General features: G+C 35.8%; 1 protein-coding gene across 1 annotated transcript; it reads left to right on the top strand.

Annotated features, from left to right (window-relative positions):
* Positions 1-52: 52 nt before the first annotated feature.
* Positions 53-15,630, top strand: LOC145770277 (tyrosine-protein kinase transmembrane receptor ROR2-like). Its single transcript, XM_082581875.1, has 18 exons — positions 53-159; positions 1,988-2,042; positions 3,235-3,272; positions 4,091-4,211; positions 4,710-4,891; positions 6,044-6,083; positions 6,960-7,099; positions 7,761-7,960; positions 8,895-9,089; positions 10,048-10,180; positions 10,439-10,623; positions 11,030-11,152; positions 11,879-11,989; positions 12,289-12,459; positions 12,722-12,897; positions 12,982-13,231; positions 13,436-13,509; positions 13,823-15,630. The coding sequence occupies exons 1-18, from the start codon at positions 108-110 to the stop codon at positions 13,995-13,997; spliced, it is 2,421 nt and encodes an 806-aa protein (XP_082438001.1). The 5' UTR covers positions 53-107; the 3' UTR covers positions 13,998-15,630.
* Positions 15,631-19,453: the final 3,823 nt, after the last annotated feature.

The raw sequence follows: 19,453 nt of genomic DNA on the forward strand, positions 1-19,453 counted from the left end.
TAGCAGTCTGCTTGACGTTACCGGACCACGAATTGGCTGTTTATTTGTTGTTGATAAAAACAAGACATTTAAGTTTAAGTAAAAAGTCAATTAGGAGAAGGGAGAGAATGAAGATCACGACCGTTACAATCTTGGTCTGTTTATGGATGCTTTCCTCCGGTGAGTCTTGGTTTTTGTTACGTTATCTTTAAGGTTATTGATGTAATTACAACGCAAAAATGACCTGGATTAGTTTTGTGGCTGTTGAGTGGGCCGCATGTTTTTCCTGAAAACCTTGTAGCCTTTTCATGTTAAGTCAAAGGCGTGAGGTAACCAGAATGAGATGAATGAAATACTTCATCACTCGTTTCTTGCATCAAACACATTTTAAGTTCGGTTTGTGTTTAAACAAAACTATTTGATTTTTTCTTTTTAATCGACTCAATGAATCATGTGCTTTTAAGAGATCGGTAATTGTTAATAATTTGACCGCGTTTGGACACTCGAATTCTCGCCGACGAGTCACTTGTTCCGTGCCTCAACGTTCATCATCATCATCTATTCGGGCGTGAAATTGATATTTTTTTTATAAGCTTGGCACACCAAAGCAAAATGTTTTTGTAATTTATTCGTTTATGCTAGTGCATTAAATTATGTTAAATTATCTGGATAAGTTAGAGTAGTGCTCACCAGTGCATACCTGCACAGATTTTAACTTCCGCCACCGTTAAGCTGCCTGTCAGTTAAGACCTTTCGTGCTTTAGCGCTCAGCTATGCGGATATAGAGAAGGTCAATATACGGAAACTGTTGGCATTTTCGTTTCCGCGGAACGAAAGGAAGGATAATCCTGAGCGGATGAATTTAGAGATTTCGACTTAAAGAAACATTTTCTTCCAAACTAAAACTTCAAACTTTAACTTTACTTTAAAAAAGTAGGCTAAAGCAAAAAAGTAGCCCACGTCAAAAAATAAACTTCATCTTCATTCTAGAACGGCTTCTTTATAACGTTTTTTTTTTAATTCAGTATATTTTGGGTTGTGAATCTATTTTACTGTAGGCTGTTGTGTTGATTATTACAAACTTGTCAACAAGAACGACAAAATGTAGGAACACAAATCGGTTTCCATTAGAATGGTAGTCGCCAGCAAAATCGCATCTTTTGTGAATTGCCATTTGCATACCAGCTAACGAAAAGTAAACATCTGTTTATTTGGAAGTTGTGTAAATAAATAAAATACAAACAAACGCAACAGATAATATTAGAGCGGTTCAAAATTGAAGATTTTTTTCGATAAAGAACTTACATGGGATCTTGGATTTTTCTTCACACTATTTTTTCCGTATTTGGCAAGGACCATCATTAGGTTCTTAAGTTTGACTGGTTGGACCCTTAGACCTTCAATTTCGAATCAATAAAATACAGCCAAGACAGCAAGATGCGTCTTACGTGAAACAAATTTTAATTGTTTTTTAATGCAAACCGAAAAAAAAATTGCAGCTGTATTACACAAAACAATGTTGAGATTAGGCCTAACCCAGACAGCCAATCAACCGATTTTTACATTGATTCAATGTCTTCAAATGTCTTCAAACGTTGAATCAATGTAAACAACGGTTGATTTGCTGTTTGGGATGTATGTAAGTGAGTGACAATTATTTGTTTTTTATTTCAAATTCAACTTTTTGTTATTTTTGCATTCCCACCAAGCATAACAGATTGCTGGCTCCTTGGACAGCGACAAGTGCCCACTTAGTATGACCAGCGTCGGTCAGATTGGGCTACAGTGCTTATGTCATAACGTGAGGACCATATTGAGGGTTTCAAAAACTTTTGAAATCTTTTTAAAGACATATTTGAGTGTTTTTCTGACTCAATAAAGCTTAATCAGATGCCAGTTTCACACGATTAAACAAGTTTTTCCTACTTGACCTTTTCAGAAAATTTTGATATTACTGAAAACGGTATTTTTGTATTCTATTTCATCGTCAAATAACATTATTTTTCAGTTTCGTTTGCAATCAAGGGACGTCAAAGATCGTCAAAAGCAGGAAAAGTTAACCGGTTAGTTAACAGATGCATTCGTATATATTTTTCTACATTCACAGTGCTTCCAGTTCCTTTGCTTAGATACTGTACGGTTCTTGGCCACCACACAAGACATTCTTTATTCATAGCGTAAATTATAGCAGAAAAAACAAATTGAAAATAAATTTTGTACCGTCTTGTGGCTTATGTGGCAGCATTTCCATATTTAATGGCGCTAAATCTTATGCGTTTTTAGTTGTAATCCGATGATCTCCGTATCTTTGTTCTTACAAGCCCTGAATGTTGAATACCGGTACAAACTTTAATGATAATTTTAATTTGCCTACAGAATTAAGCACTATTCGTGCAGCTGAGATCGTTGAGTGCAACTTAATATCTTGATAATCGTACTAAATAATGACGTGTTTTAACGTAAATCATCACCATCATCACATAGATTCTTGATCAATTATTTGACCTTAATTGTAGTTCTTGTACCATCACCCTAGGTTTATGTCAAATTTATTGCCAAATTTAAATAGGGCTTGGCTAATCACTGTATCAGATGTACAGACAATTTCGTCTACAACTATTTCATCATAAACGGTACAAACTCCTGGCAACCGGAGATCACACCTTTTTAAACTTATAACAGTTTTATAAACAGCGGACGGGGTAAAAAAAGAGCAAAATTTTGGTAGGAAATACAAAAACCTGCAGCTCTGGCTTTCCCTGCAAATGAATTTGATTAATTCAAAAGCTTGAATTTTAAATTAACATGCTTTTGTTGCTATCGTATGTATTGCGCATATAACCAGCATTAAGCAAAAACTTTTTGTCTATACAATTAGAAAGGCACCATTCTCAGTTTACTTTTTCCAAAATTGTCAGTTACATTGTTATCGCAAACGTTAGGTATTTATCGGCTTGTTTTCAATAGTTTCCACTGAAAAAATTTGAGTATTTTCAACGTTGTTTAGTTAAAACAATAAATATCTTGGAATGCCAAGTAATTAGAAATGTGTTTTGCAAGCAGTCTTGTCTATCTTGAAGCGTCTTTATAGAGTTTTTGTACGTATATTCTTCTTCGGGCTTTATTCCTACTTGAAGTAGGGTTGCAGGTACAAATTGCAGTCCTCCACATCACTCTGACAGCATTCATGCGTATAACTTTTCATATTTTTAAAAGCAAGAAAAGTTAAAACTCTTATATTTTCTATTTTTTTAGTGGGAAGCACTTCTCAGACATCAAAAGCATTGATTCAGGTAGAAACTTATTTAAAGTGATCAACCAAATAGATTTCGTACTTCATGTAACCTACTTAGTTGTTCTATAAATGCAATTGGATTAATTTGAAATGTGATCCTCCCATTGATCTCCAATACACTTGGTTGATATTTTTCGTCAAGCGATTGCACATTTCAACGCAGAGAATAGAAAACTAGATCTTGATTTTAATATTTTAAAAACGTTTCGTTTTTGTGTTTGTAAAAACAGGCAAAGCTTTTACGAAAACAAAACTTATTTATGATTTACTTACGAACAGCAATTATAGCATAAAATGCTTTTCCACACCTTCATATGTCGTGCGGCAAGTTAAAGGTCGCGTTCAGTTTCATGGGCGTGTATCATGCTCAAGTCAAAGTTAAGCCCAATGCAAAGATTTTGTTAGAAACTAACCATTTATTTCTTAAATATGATGTTACGTTATGTTCAAAGCTCAGTGAGCTTCGTTCAAGCTTGTTTTGCTTTTGCACGCACCAGAATCATTAAAATGATTCCTTCACGCCAAATTGGTTCTGATTTGACATTTGCTTTTGGACTCACGTAAATATTTGCAGCTATAAGTGACTTTCAATTTTTTTTCACAACTTTAAAATCCCTTTAAACTTGGGCCCCAAAATCCTTCACTTTTCATAAACAGATTATTGCCAGCTACGTGAACACCAAGCGGATTAAAAATGGAACGTGCACACAATGTCCGGCACTTTGATCTTGGGTAGTTCACTTGCCACCAACAGCTTTTTCGTGAAACGTGTATGAAAACAGTGTAATACAGAATTTTCATTTCTTTGCATACCAGATGATGAAGTATTCCTCCGCGTGACGAATCATATGAAAGACCACAACAAAACTTCCGGTGGCAATGTTCAATTCAAGTGCAAGGTTGATGGGTGGCCGAAGCAAAACATAAAATATACCTGGTCAGTGAATCGAATTAATGCAATTTTCTAATGTTAAAAACTGAAGGTCTGTTAAACCTGAAGTTATGTTTTTTTGGCAAGTTAAGTTATTTCACAAGTTGCAAAGTTGTTGTTGTTCTTCTTCTTCTTCTACTTCGTGTGAGCCTCTGGGTCCGAAGGTCTATCCGTTTACCACCCCAGATTCACGATGTTCCCGGACTACACTGAAAAGCTACCAGAGAGCAGCCAGTCTTTGGTGTCATCATCCATGACGCGCAGACCTTCCACTTCTTAGGTGGCTTGAAGTTGTTGTGGTGCCGCTATACTGTACATGCTTAGATTAGAGACGAAGTTTCTTGTGATGTGATTTTATGCTAATTTTCCAGAACCATTGCTGTTAGTAAGGTTGAAAGAGCTTTGTCGGTTCCATTACTTTTATTTTCATGTCAATGTCTTCCTAGAAAAATGTTTTCTAAAAGCATGTTCAAATTATAATGCAATCTTTTGTTTCGTTATTAGGTACAAGGAAGATTCAGTAATTGACCCTGCTTTTGAACCACGCATTATCATAGCAACGCGCCCATGGGGATCAAAACTTAAAATTAAGGACCTCTATACCCTTGATTCCGGTCTCTACAGATGCGAAGCATCCAATGGCTTGAGAAGGGTTTACACCAGCGCTTTTCTTACGGTATCATTTGGTGAGTGTATAAACCAGTGTAAATGAGGCTTCTACAGAAACCTTTTATAAAGTTATAGATGTTTGAACAAGTTGTAGAAGTAAAGTAGTCTAGTCAAAAAGTAGTCTTACAATAGTTTAAACTTTCGCAAAGGAGCAGTAAACTATGTATCGAACGATATCGCCTGAATATTGTGAAAATGTGAAAACAGTTTTCGTCAGTTTAAAAACAATGTTTGAAATCACAAAAACCCGCATTGGCCATTAGAAGTCCCAGGTTCAACACAAATTCAAAATGTACATAGTAAGAGTAAAGCGGTGCTAAACACAGCTTTTCAATTGCGTTTTGGTCATTCAACAACAAGAATCTTGCAAAAAATCATAAGTGTCCTTCCTGTATTAAGTAAAAACACATTCAATCTGCTGTTTATTCATGAATTGAGCTTAACAAAACACTTCAGTTACCCGTACCAAAGCAACCTACATTCAGCCGTACATTTATTGGGTCATCATCCATTAGTTAGTCCATGTTTTCTCAACGCTATCAATGATGGCGCCAAAGAAAACTTTTAAAACTTGGTTGTAAAAACACACTTGTTTCTGGCTATTGTTCTAACGTGACTGTTTGAGGATATTTGTATAAATCACCATCTGGAAAAGCTAGAATTAAATTCGTATATTTTTAAATTACATCCAATCTTATTGGATTTAATGAGTACTTTTTAATTTCTGGTAAATTAGCGTATAGGATACTTAACCTGCGTCCCTGGTGATTATTTTGATTTTCTAATTTAAATTTGGTTTATTGAATAATCGTGTCCAGATAACAATTTTTAATTATTTAATTTTATTTGGGGTCTGGTTAAACGATTTACTTCAAGAAATACAAGTTTCTATAATTTTTGGTAAGTATGCTTTTTTTTAGCTTCAAATAAAGAAGGATAAATTTGACACTCCCACTGCATCAAATGTTGTTCTTTTTATTTTTCACTAAAATAAAAACATTTCCAGAACCAACGCACGGAGCTCTTGAATTATTGCAATTCCAATTTTGGCAACAGTGTTATTAGTTATAGGCTACCATTGTAGCTAAGATTGTAATTATTATTTCTTTATTGGTATACAATTAAACGTTGGTTATTTTTTATTAATCCAAGTGAATTTTACTCCATAGAACGACCTCCACCACCATTGGAACACGAGAAACCGATGCTGTAAGTAAAGCAGTTCTTCAAGGTTTATTTGTGTGAAAGGACCATTTTTTTCCTTCTGTGATCTAATATGTATTGTTTGCATTATCCTACTTGACGCACTCAATCCCATATTTCGCACTCTCTTACGGCAACACTGCTGACGATTTTTCACAAAGATATTATACAGCGACGTAACTTCAGTTTTTCTGTCTAGGGACACAACGACGGCTGAATTAGGTCACTGTAGACACAATTTGTATACAAAGACAGCTTTGACATAAAATCATAGCATAAAATACACAACTATTATAGTCTAATAGCGAAACCATGTTTACGTTGGACATTCACCTCTGAATCTTAGCCTACAAGGAGTATCTCTGACACTACATTAAAAAGTTTTGATTCGTCCATGCATCTGTTCTTTCAAAGGCCATCATGTGGTTACCGTTTTGTTGTGGATTAGATTATTATTATAAGAGAGTTTGAACATTTGCTTTAGTGTTAAAAACGTGAGACATTTTCTAAGAGGTTTGAAGGGCGTGGGTTATTAGTTGTGAAATCGGTTCTTCTCAATTGCATTAATTAGAAGTAAAACGTATGAAAAAATGTTAACAGCAATAGCGGGAGATGTACATTAAAGGTTGTTTCTGTTCTTCGTCTGTTTCATGTGGCTTTATTCTCGAACGCTATAGCCAATGACGTCTTTAAGTTGAAAGAGACTTTTAAAAAAGTTTAAAAACATGAGTGCTAATTTTTAAAACCTTGGCCGTTATTCAACTTTATATCATAACTCTACTACACGGAAAGATAAAATTGCATTAAAGCAACGTTTATGTTTGACTGAACTTGTGGTAAACAACTTTTTTCAATTTTTTTTTTGACAATTTTTATTTACAGAACATTTCCCAGCGGAAAATGTGAGAAATACAGGGGTGTGGCCTGTGGAGACTTTCTTGAAGGGAAACATATCTATGTTGATGGTTTTCAAACACAAGACCTGATGGAAAAGCAGATTAGGATCGCTCTGAACCATATATGTGAGTGACCTATGCCGACAAACAGTTGCTCATTTCAATATTATCTCGATACCTTATCGCGATGAATAGTTATCGCAACCAAAGCAAAGGAAACCGACAAACATTCCATTTTGACTATTAAGGCCAACCATTCATAGAAATTAATTATGATATTACGATAACACTGTTTCTTTTCTAATCAGTAGCGTTGACAGTGGCTTTTGGGGGTGTTTTTAGACCCAGCTGGCATTATTTTGAGGCCGTACCCTACCCAAGTGGCTTGAGTGTTTGAAAAAACCACCGCGTATTTTTTAGATGTAGTGCGGTTTTATTAAAAGTGTCTTCTTGATTTAAGGCCCCGAGATTTTATTGGTGCCGAAACCAAATAATCCTCTCAACGGCGGTGATAACTATAAAACAAGCATCCCAAAGCATAATTTTCCAAGAAAATTTAAATTTTTATAAATTAGACCACATTATAAGAAGATGGAATTCTATTTATAAAGATTCTACGAGGCGAATGTATAGGTTTATTTCAAATCTGCCTATTCACAAGAGTTGGTTTCAGTTTTGTAGTTGTACTTTCCAGTATCAGAGCCCATTTTTTGCTATGGTTTTGCTATGGATCGTGATACAATGATTGAAATATTTTTGCTTTTGACAACTAAAATGATGTTTTCAGCCGATCAACGCTTCGTCAGTGGAAAGTGCCAGAAGTTCGCTGTCCCTGCTTTTTGTGTCTTTGTCTTCTCTCCTTGTCATGAAAATCATAAAGGCGACATGGTGCGGAAAGATAGATTGTGCAGAGAGGACTGCCAGCTGCTCAAGCGTGATATTTGCCATGACGAATATCTGCGAAGAGAAACAAATCCATTTTTAAATGTAAGATATTATCAACATAAAACAATAGTATTTCATCAACAGAACAAAATTGCATCTGTATTCCGCATGCTACATTTCACTGGCTTTGACTATTGGGAAAAACATCCGGTAATCTTTTTGATCCAATATTACAATTGCATATATTTTTTACATAATTTAAATCAATTGATGACGTTTCTAATAGCATATGCTACAGTATTATATATATGTGTTCACCAGTTGCGTACAGTTTCTGAACGGACCGTCTCATTGCAACGGATACAACAGATTTTAAACACTTACAGTGCATAACAATAAAGATACAAAGGTTGTGATATGTTGTAGGTTGAAAATGGCTAAAGGCTTTTGATGACCTTTACAAGTTTTTCTTCACATTTACGACGTAATGACATTATCTACAATTATCTTATCTTCATCGCATTACGCAAGCAAGAACTCAACCTGTACCAGTCTGAATTTTTTTGTATAACCAGCCTAGGAATCGAACCAAAGCCTACTGGAACGAAAGATAGATACACAACCCTGTCCACCACAAAATTGGCAATAGTATGTTTGGGACGACTTGGGAATGGCACTTCTCAGTTCCCACACTCAAGCAAATAAAATTCACGAATCGCTGATGCTTCTGCACCTAATTACCTTCTTATCGTATACTTGGGGAATTTCTCTGCATTTCTTTGCAATAATTATGCTGCAGTTAGACGCAGAAACAAAAATTGTTTGTCTGTGGTGTATGGCACTGATAACGGTTAACTGTAATCTTACCACCGCTAGGTAAATTTAACTACGCAGTTTTTTTACCATCAGATAAACTAACAACTTATTCCATGACGATTAGCAAACGTTCAGCGCACCTCGTGGATATCAACGCATTAGAAACAGAAGACTTTCAGTTGAAATATTATGAGAATTAAAAATAATTGTTTATTTGCAGGAACTTTTTAATACTGCAAACTGCTCCCACCTCCCATCTGCTGAAGATTCCAGCTGCACAAGAGTGGGTCTTCCTTCCACTCCAGTTGAGAAGGAGGAATGTTATCACGATAGCGGGGAAGAATACCGAGGAAGAGTGGACCGCACCATAACCGACGCTCCGTGCAAATCGTGGCCAAAACGTTTATTTGAAAAGGTATATGATTAATTATTTATATGCACAATACCCGATAACGACTACCACAGTAGAGTTAGGGTTAAATCATCAGGGAAACGTACTACAGTGTTGAATTAAACAAGCAAAAGAGACAGAATAAATCCAACATTTGCAACATGTGGTAAAATTTCTTTATACTTACGACATACAGTACATACGTAATCTGGTGGCAACATATACTATGTGTACGTATATGAATGGCCCAATTCACTGCAATATTTTTCAACTCATGTTTTTCTATAAAAAACATACGGCTTTTAACTTTGTTGGTAAGTGTGTGTAATAGCTTCGTTATTTTTGACAATGCAAACTAAATTTATCACTGAATTATCAAACTTTTCTATACCTTCTTATCGTCAGCTGAACCGTTCCACTTCAAATTATTTTTTCATACGTGATAATGTATTTGTACTAAACATTTTTATCTTGCCGATAAGATAATAAGTTGTTTAATAAGCTTTCAACGTCTTCAGATGTTGAATTGATGTGAAACTGACTAACTCAACAATGAAACAACACGATTTTTTCTATCTCTTTCAAGTTATTATGACGTAACAACACGCACACCCCTATACTAACATTGTTGCAATGTAAAATGCTGCCAAATGTCAATCGTATGTTGACCCGACTTAAACACCGCAGCAAAACACCTCCTGTGCGAAGAACAACTTAAGTTTGCAATGCACTTGGCAAAGTCCAAAACAATATTAAGTATTTATTGAACGATGTTATGTAATCATTTCACTCCTGATAGTGCAAACAGTAAGTTATCACTGGTGTCTTGTCCTTCGGCAGTGCACGACAAGTGCCCTCTGTGTGGAAGGCCCCATGGTTATGATGCCACTACATAAGTATAAGTCAACAAGTAGAACATTTACTGATTGTTTTTTTAATAATTTACTAGTTTTGATAACTTGTCAAATATTTTTTGCAATAGCACCCTGAGTTGTCCGGGGGTCACAGATATTGTCGAAATCCCGATAAGGAAATGGAATCCCCCTGGTGCTTTGTGGACAAAGTAAGAAAAATCAAGCAGGCTTGCGATGTGAAAAAGTGCAACAAAGAAACAGGTGAAGATTTTGTATGTTATTCTGTGCTAAAATTGATTGATCTTTCCCGGATCAAACGCCTTAAATATCAGTTAGCTTCTTGAGAAAGTTATTGAATAGAATAGCAGAATCTGATTTCTGGCAACCTTTGTTCCAGCTTTTCGGTGATACGGACAATTGTAAATCACAGTTACAAGTTCAATCATAACTCTTTTGTTCAAAATCTACCAACAGTAAATCTTTTCTCAAACTGTAGTCTTTTTATTTTCTCTTGCAAAGCTCCCGACAAGATACTGAGCATCCCAATGATCATAGCAATCTCTGCATCCTGCGCTGCCGGAGCCATCTTGCTTGTTGTTGTCGCTTGTGTTTGTTGCTGCAAACGTAAATCGAAGGGAGATGTTGCAAATGTCGGACATTTTCTTGAGAAAACTTCTCTTGTTTTGCCAGTCAGTGTACAGCAGGTATTGCAGCAATCCTGGTTTAATTTCATTGATTTGATTGAGCAGTCTGCTCCGGTGTTTGCAATGGAGTGATCACGTGTTTGATATCCGAGTTCACATATTTTGTTTTGATGACAGCTAAAAATGGTAAAGTTTGATTTCACAAAAAAATAAAATACCAACATAGTAATGCAAAATCATATTGAGTTTGACGTTTGACTGTTTGAACATTAATACTAGTTAAATAATGAATTCAATGGTTGTTCGCAAGCAGGTTGGCAGCGCATAATAAATGTGATTCTACTAATCAACATCGTGTTTTCGAGGAGTGGTTGATTGAAACAACAGTTTTCGATCGTACGTAATAGACTCATAGCTTGGTGAGTGACTGTTGCTTGTAATAACTAAATAGTTATTGTTGTCACAGAATCATATTCCCCAATTGTCATCAAGTTCTATACATCTCTTGAGCGAGATAGGAAATGGAGAATATGGGAAAGTCTACAAAGGAATTGTCGTAGATGACCCCCGGTTTATGAGCAAACAACCGGTAAGTAAAGATCTCTTTTATTTTCTACTGTACTGTTGTTGTTCTTTTTCTATAGTTACAAAAAAACAAACCCCTGGCCAAGATAGCAGCTGTTGCTTCTGCAGAGCTTTGATTTAGTTCAAGAATGTTATTCCAAGTTCTTCTTGAACGAATTATCGGCTTCTGTGGTCAGTCAGGGGTATAATGGAATCTTTTGCCTATAAAAACGCCGCTGCATTTTCCCTTTATGAGGGAAATAGATAGAAATCGCAATAACAAAAAAGCTGTTAGCGTCCAACATTTGCTCCTGTATGACCTTTCCGAAGTTTGATCAAGTAGACTTCGAGAAACCACTCTGCGAACAACTATACAAGCACTGGGCGTTACAAAGCCTCTTTCCTTTACGCGTCATTTCGGAACAGAAATACACGTCAAAGCGCTGAAGTAGCGTTTAGTAATCATCAAGTAGTTTACCTACATTTTTTGTCATATAACTGGCACCTAATATGGGAAAATTGTTTGAATTTCGAATGCTGAACAGTTAAGCTGAAGTATTTTATCAGCGTTTAATCAGAAGCGATGTACTGGTAGTATTTAAGTTTCATAATTACAAAAGAACAGATAGGATCTTTTGACATTGAGACATGTCTTGGATTCTGTTTTGGCATTTACATTTTGAAAAAAACTTTCATCTTTACGCATTGCCGTTTAGATCTATCTGTTATTTTCATCTTGACTTTATTTCAGTTTGCCATTAAAATGCTGAGCGAAAATGCCACTACGTCAGAAGTGAACCTATTCGAGCGTGACTTAGGGATCCTGTCCAAATTGAGTCATCCGAACATCACCGCTTTAAAGGTAGCCAACTTTTACCTGTAAATATTTACAAAAATCATTCTTCTCTTCAGTCAGGTTGCTTACGATTACCGCTGACAACTAACGGTTTTTCCTGGTCTCTTTTCCTGTTTGAGCAACTTTTCCTGAACCAAAACTAGAGTAATGTTGTTATTATAAATAATCTCTTTGCTTTACATAAGAAAGCAATAATATCCGTATCACCTTTTGCTCAAATGGGTCATGTGACGCTTGGCTATGTTTACGGTATGAAAGGTTATACAACAACTGCTACAATAAAACTTTTACAACGGTTTTTGCAGGCAATTGCTTCTCACCCTTGTTGCATGGTGTTTGACCATACGAACGAAGTAACTCTCCACGAATATGTGGCCTTGAGTTCTCCTACCTCTGATGTTGTAAAAGAGAAGGCCATGGGTAACTTTAAATCCCCCAGCATTGAAAATATTGATTTTGTCAAGATGGCCTTACAGGTGAGTGGTGAACTCAAAAACACAAATCACTAAAGTTTATTGAAAACTTAAAAAAATTTCAGTTTGATCACCATCTTATGTAAACTGTCTTGTCTTCACAAAACGTACATGCCTACTTCTACACCTGAAAGTTGACACCAAGATTAGCTTCCTAGGCACCACCTATGCAATTTACAATCTATAACTAACAGGCATAAATCTAAGTGCAACAAAAAAATTAAAAATATATTTGGATGGATTAGAAACTAATTTTTTTTCTCAGATTGCATCAGGAATGGAATACTTGTCAAGCAACAATTACATTCATCGAGACCTGGCAGCTCGCAATGTGTTGGTTTGTGGAAACATGGATTTGAAGATTTGTAACTTGGGAGTTGTCAGAGATTCGTATCTATCCAGTTACTACAGGTCGCCACAAGGGCGTCTATGGCCAATCAGGTAAGTCAGTCACGCTGTAAAAAGTATGAAGCATAACGCAGTACTTGTATGCCCATAAATTTATTATGAATTCGAATATTCCAGATGGATGGCTCCAGAGTCGTTACAAAGTTGGCAGTTTTCGGACAAGAGCGCAGTTTGGTCGTTCGGTGTTTTACTTTGGGAGATGTTTAGTTACGGGTTACAACCTTACTGTGGATACAGTAACCACGAAGTATTGGACATGATATCTCGTCGACAGCTCCTTACCTGTCCCGACCAGTGTCCGGCCAAGATGTACTCACTCATGCATGAATGTTGGACTGCACACACCCAGCTTAGGCCAGATTTCAAAGTAATTTACTGTCTGTGCTATGTTTGCTTTAATTTTATGTTTTTCCAACATTAAATTTGTTTGGCAGCTTATTCGCTATCCTGGACAGCAAAATCCGCCATTCTGTAAAAATGGCGGATTTTGCTGTCAGGGATAGTCTTGCTGTTATTTATCAATAAGGTTAACACCAGTTACTATGAAACCTTAATGTAACGTTATTTTTAGGAAATAAGCTGCAAGTTGAAATCTTTAAAAGTGGAGCTATCAAGACTTTACAGCAAACCTCTCACGCTAGAAAAGTGAGTAGCTTATAGGCGAAATATTGTAAAAATTGAAGTTGCGTGCGTTTTGTTAACCTACAATACACAACGTTCTTTGTTGAGCTTTGCACTTGCAACGATAATTTTTCCTGCGCTGCCTGGTCATCGTTGATTAACTCAACTCAATTGACCAACAGTAACCTTTGGTATAAACTCAAGTTATGACAGGTCAAACAGTAACAATAGAACAACAATAATGGCATAATACGAACAATGGTTTTTATTATGAATCTTCTGAGTTCGTAGCGCATAAAGGCATTGGGTTAAAAAATAAATTGGTATGTTTCCGTAGAACTGTAGAAATGCTTGAGAGTCCAGCAATCCCCCCATTCTCTACGACGCCCCCGCCCCAGTACACAAGCCATTCCAACAGCTACGCCGCTTCCTGGGAAATCACCGGAGACTATACAGATAAAACATGTTTTTCCTCGTCCGAAGAATCTGCCATGCTCTTGCATTTAAAGTAAACGAATGAAAACAAGTTCTGGAGGTAATCTCTATCCACAAAGAACATACATGTGCTCTAACCAGAGGAACGGTCGTTGCCATAGCAATTTACATCACTTGGGAGGATTTAAGAAGACAGCAGCAAAGAATCTTGACTTTTGCATCCCTGCAGAGATCTATACAAGATTGAACAACGTTTGTTTTAGTATATTTTACGTAGTTTAGTGATATAAAATCATATTGTACTTTTGTGACATTTGCGTAGAAATGTGAAGTGCACTAATTACGCTTTTGTGTTATTTGTTATACATAATTATGGTAATTGTAAGATCAAGATGGGATAATTTTATCAAGACAATAACTACTTCATGTAAAACTTCAAAGTAAACCTCAAGCTTTGAAGTACTGAAGCCTTGTTTAATTTTTCATAAATTGATCACATTCTTAATTTTATTAATCAATGATGAAGCTGTGTTGGAAATACCCTATAAGAATGTGCCTTATCTGCATAGTTGAAAAGGAACTCTAGAATTTCCTCAGGAGCCCGATCATTTATTAAACTCCGATGACAGCCAAAGTTCAATTTTCTGAATAACTCAGCATGGCTGAAACAGGTTGAGCCCTCCTCCAGTAACTTGGTCAGCTTATTTTTTCCCATTTGAGTCATTTAACAAAATGTAAATCTTAGAATTGATTCATATCAACACCAGCAAAATTTAAATCCTAGTTACGTCATACATTTTACAAAAGTAATCTCAAATTTGGCCCAAAAATCTCCTTAGCCTGCAACATTGTTTATCGACTTTCTATATAGATCACAATCGACATGCATTTGCGTAAGATTATGTGTTTTGATACAATACAATTTATCAGGTTCTCTCGGACTTTAGGCGTCTGTATGAATATGGGATTGCAATGGCTCGGTAAATCTGCTGGCTATACGTGATATAAGCTTTGTTTTTTGTGTATTTATTTCGTGCATGACAAGGGCCTTGTCCTGGTATCTGCAGCTACTATAGTTTATCTCTCCTTATTTTAAATCAAATTTGAAATCAAAACTATGTCTGAGCGAATCTTTGCGTAATAGTTTAACGTTTTCCAAGCATAAGATACGTCAATACGTGACGTACGTACGCACGTATTGACGTTGGTATTTAATCACTTGTTGCGTAAGGTAAATGTGTTTTATTGTAAAAAGAGTAGGTTTTGGCTTCAATTACCTTCAGCAATACAGCTCTTGTCAAGATCAAACTGTTGCACATTTATCAACTTGCTACTTTTGAAAATAATGCAAAAGCCTATGGGAGCTTCAAAAAGCTTTAACAAAATGTGCATTCATAGCTTTTCCACTACCTATTCATTGTACTGATAACTATAACGATTTGTGTTTTTTTATGTTGGAAACTGCAATTCGTAAAAGATCAAGCAACCAGAAACTATCGGCTTGTTTTATTTTTTGTAGAATTACGATCATCTCAAATAAATCTCATGGATTTCCGAAAGTGAAATTTTGCAAATATTCGCTTTTGCTTTCATTGCATTAGCACTGAAGGCAACCAGATTATAATTACCACCCCATTCTGCCTTGTAGAATTGTTTGTTTAATCATTTGTATTATCGTTTCTTCAATAAATTCTCCATTATTGTGAACAACCAATGTTTCTAATTGGTTTGAAGACATGCAAGCAAATGAAACTTTCAGAGCTTTCTTTCCATTGTAGTATTTTCATTCTCAATTAGTCTACTTGAACAACTATGACGCAACCTTAGGAAACGTTCTATTGAATCAACGTCTGAAGACTTTGAATTATTGTGGAAACAACTAACTTGCTGGCTAGGTAAGAAATTCCTTGATAGAGTTGTGCTTATCACGACTTTGGAAACAGAAAAAATATTACGTTATCTAAAAGTAGTCTCTGGAAAAGGTTGTGCCCCGACTTCCAACTACTTTCAAAGACCTGTACAAAATTACAGCATATTTACATGGTTCATCGTCACATCAACTGAAAGCTTACTGAAACTTGTTTCTATGACCTGCCCTTTTAACCCCCAAAGAATCTTCACAAAAACATGACTTTCATCTTTATAACTCTACGGCGTTTACGGGTATCGGTTGTGTAATTAAATGACTTAGTTCGCTTTTCATCTTGCACCAAGAAATGTTTCTGGTAGTTTTGCTAAGCTGCACAATGCGACGTCGTCGTGGAGACATTGTGATGTGAACAATCGTTTATCCAACTCAACCCTGTAATTTGGCTAGAGCGAAATCCATTTGGCGGCCGATCGTTCAAAATTTCGCCCAGTTTTGGCAATTATATTTGCCATGTGATGATATCCCATTCTTTGCACAAAAAAAAACTTATACATTTTATTTTCTGCCCAAGGTTTGTTCCAACAGTGTCAGTTCAGTTGTTTTTATTTCTGACCATCACAGCAAAAACAATATAATACACGTCTACATAGCAAAGATCTAGAAAAAGGTAGAAGCGACAAAACGCAAACTCCTGATATCATACAATTACAAGAAGTAATAGTTTTGCAAACTGGTGTTAAAGTTTCTGAGCATCTTAATCTGGTCCAGCATGACTCGCCCCTTTTGTGCACTTACTCCTATATCAAAATTCGGTGCTCTCTTGTTCACCTAGACTTCCATAACTTCTTGATTTTTGGGTCTTGAAAAGATGGGGCAGCTTCAAAAACGTGAATGAAATTTTAGTTTTGCGACCACAACTGCACATTCAACCTTTGAGCCAGCAAACCTGCCGTTTACATTGATTCAACGTCTGCACACGTTGAATCAATGTAAAAAAGCGGGTCATTTAATAGGATTGTTCCGAAATAGATCCGGTTCAATTAAAACCTCCGGCTTATCTTAAAAACTTCAAAGCCTATTGACTAAGTTTTGTATTGCACCAGTCGCAACGTTATCCTTGGTTAGCAGTTAAATGTAACCTCAAGATGCATGTATGGACATTGGACATGTGTTCAATTGCTTCTTTCTACAACGATATGTAGCAGTTTCCTGCCGTACACAGATAGAAAATTAACAAAAATCGTTGCTAATGTGCGGTTTAAAGTTACCAACTTAAGAAGACAGAAGAAGCGTGTGGCTAAAAGCGAAGTGGGTGACCTACGTTTTGTACACAAGTTAAAAACAGGTAATATTAACTTGACTGTAAATTGAGCTGTGACCATAGAGGATATTGCTGGTCTGTTGAGATGTTATGATAGCGAGTGTTATTGACATAACAAGACTACCACGCTTAACAGGTGAATTAATTGACCTGAACAAAAGGGCTTTTGACTGAGGAATCACTTTACGTTTTTTAAGACCACGTCACATCGAAAAGCAAATGGCTTTCCGCAAGATCCACAAAACTGCCTTGGGACAGTGTTAACACATATTGTAATTTGCTTTTTAATTTGTGAACTTCTACTTTTGAGTTGTCCCGATAGTAGTTAGGTTAAGAATGTGGTAGAAAATTGGAGGATTTGATTTTGTTTTAACTAAAAAGAAATTGTCCTATTCATTCAGATACTCTTTCTATGTCTGCAAGACTGCAAGCTTATGACTTTCATTGCCATTGTGACAACTTTTGATCTTTCAACCCACTTGATTTTGCATCCGCTCATTAATCGTCATGTGTGTCTCTGGGATCCGAGGGTTCATCCTGTTACCTCCCCAGATTCACGATATTCCCAAACTAAGCTGGAAGGCTACTAGAGAGCAGTCAGTATTTGGTTTTATCATCTAAAACCTACAGACCTTCTTCTCTATTAAGTGGCTTGAACATGGTACAGTCATTGATGATGTGGACTGTTTCTCAGCACCACATTCACAAGTAGAGGAAGAAGCCATTCCCCATTGGCGCATGGTTGAACGGAAAAGCCCGACGCCGGTACGAAGACGGTTGAGTCTTTGTAGTGTTGAGCAATTTTTAATTATTTGTTACGATATATTAAAAAATTCAATGTATTTCCAACAAATGTTACAGTACACTTTGTCTTTACTGTACGTATGCTTTAAGGCAAAGCAAACTACAACACTTTAGTTGTACGATTTTTCCAACATTATATGAAGAAAGCGCCAGTTTTTAGCTAACAGTTAACCCAGCATGCATGTTAACACTGCACGAAGTTGCCTGCAAATGCAACAATTTAGTTTGAAGCGGATAATCCACATACCAATGTAAGCTCTACTTCAAGTTCCACCGGACCTCTACCGTAACCTTTTTATCTAAACTTAAGCTTTTTGTTCTATTACAGTTTTCTTTTTGGTACAGCATTTGGTAAAAGTTGCATTAAAAAATGAAAACCTTTCAAAAAATATATATGAAAAGTGCGTCACAATTTGCCTATATTTAGGTATTGCAGAGTCCAGAGTGGAAGCAGTTCAGCCACATCCACATGGGAACACTAGTTTCGGATTAACTAAATATGATATGCCATTAAAAAGTCTGTTTCTTTTTCTTGGAAGAATAAAGCAGCTACGTAATGACAAAGATTGAATTTAGACATTGTTAATATTCACACATCTCCCAACGTATCACTGACAGCTATAAAATGGCTACTTCCACGTGACCTGATATAATCTCATAATTATGTTTTCATTTTTAAAATCACCTGGAATTGTAATCTCACGAGCATTCTTCACTTCATATGAGAACAGCGCCTGAGTAACTAAAGTACGATTTGTGTCCACAGAAAATGATTTTGAACGTTTTATTGCAATAAAATTGCTTTAAAAATACATTTTTAGAATGTTGTATAAACTCAAAATTACTCCTGCGTGGTATATCAATTCAGCTATAATTTTGAAACGCAATATCCAGTATAAATCTCTTCTTTCTTCTAATTTTGAATCAAAAATCTAAATATGTTTACTCCAGCTGCCATCCAAACGTTTGGACAAATCTTTTTATCTAATTAAGTCTAATTTTGAAATTTTAAAAACTGCTAAAATGTCTTTGAGGCAAAAATGACAAAATAAAGCCTAAACTTCTGTGATAGACTTTATTTCTTGGGTTTCGTTTCACCACATTTGTGGAAAACAACCCACGTCTTGTTTATAAACTCAAAATCATGTTTGCTCAATCTTTATAAAACATTATCAGTTTATGCAAGAAAGTTTGAAAGCTTACTCAAAAAATATGATACGACTCTGACACTATGAACGTATTTCTGCAAACAGTGATAATTTCGGCTTCTTTTGCACAATTCGTTGTGAGATAGAGTGGCCACATCATATGTTTGCAGTTTCGCAAACTTTATGATAAATCTTCAGGCGTAAGTACAAAATAATGAAAACATAAACAAACTAGATCTCTTATGGGCTATTATATACATTTTATTGGCTACTATAGTTAGGTTATTCCATATGTTATTATGTCCTGTTATAATTATGTTTTTGTTACGATTACGTTTATTCATTAAATAAAAGTTACGTTTATGTTACACTTGTTCAATTTCAATGTTC

Source organism: Aplidium turbinatum, chromosome 5 (genome assembly GCF_918807975.1).
Source record: "Aplidium turbinatum chromosome 5, kaAplTurb1.1, whole genome shotgun sequence".
Classification (NCBI taxonomy): Eukaryota; Metazoa; Chordata; class Ascidiacea; order Aplousobranchia; family Polyclinidae; genus Aplidium; species Aplidium turbinatum.

Bases quoted from the DNA above. Each gene is read 5' to 3' on its own strand.
- LOC145770277 (XM_082581875.1), top strand. From the start codon at position 108: ATGAAGATCACGACCGTTACAATCTTGGTCTGTTTATGGATGCTTTCC. The intron at 160-1,987 runs GTGAGTCTTGGT...ATTATTTTTCAG, and splicing joins TTTATGGATGCTTTCCTCCG to TTTCGTTTGCAATCAAGGGA. The intron at 10,181-10,438 runs GTGAAGATTTTG...TCTCTTGCAAAG, and splicing joins AAAGTGCAACAAAGAAACAG to CTCCCGACAAGATACTGAGC.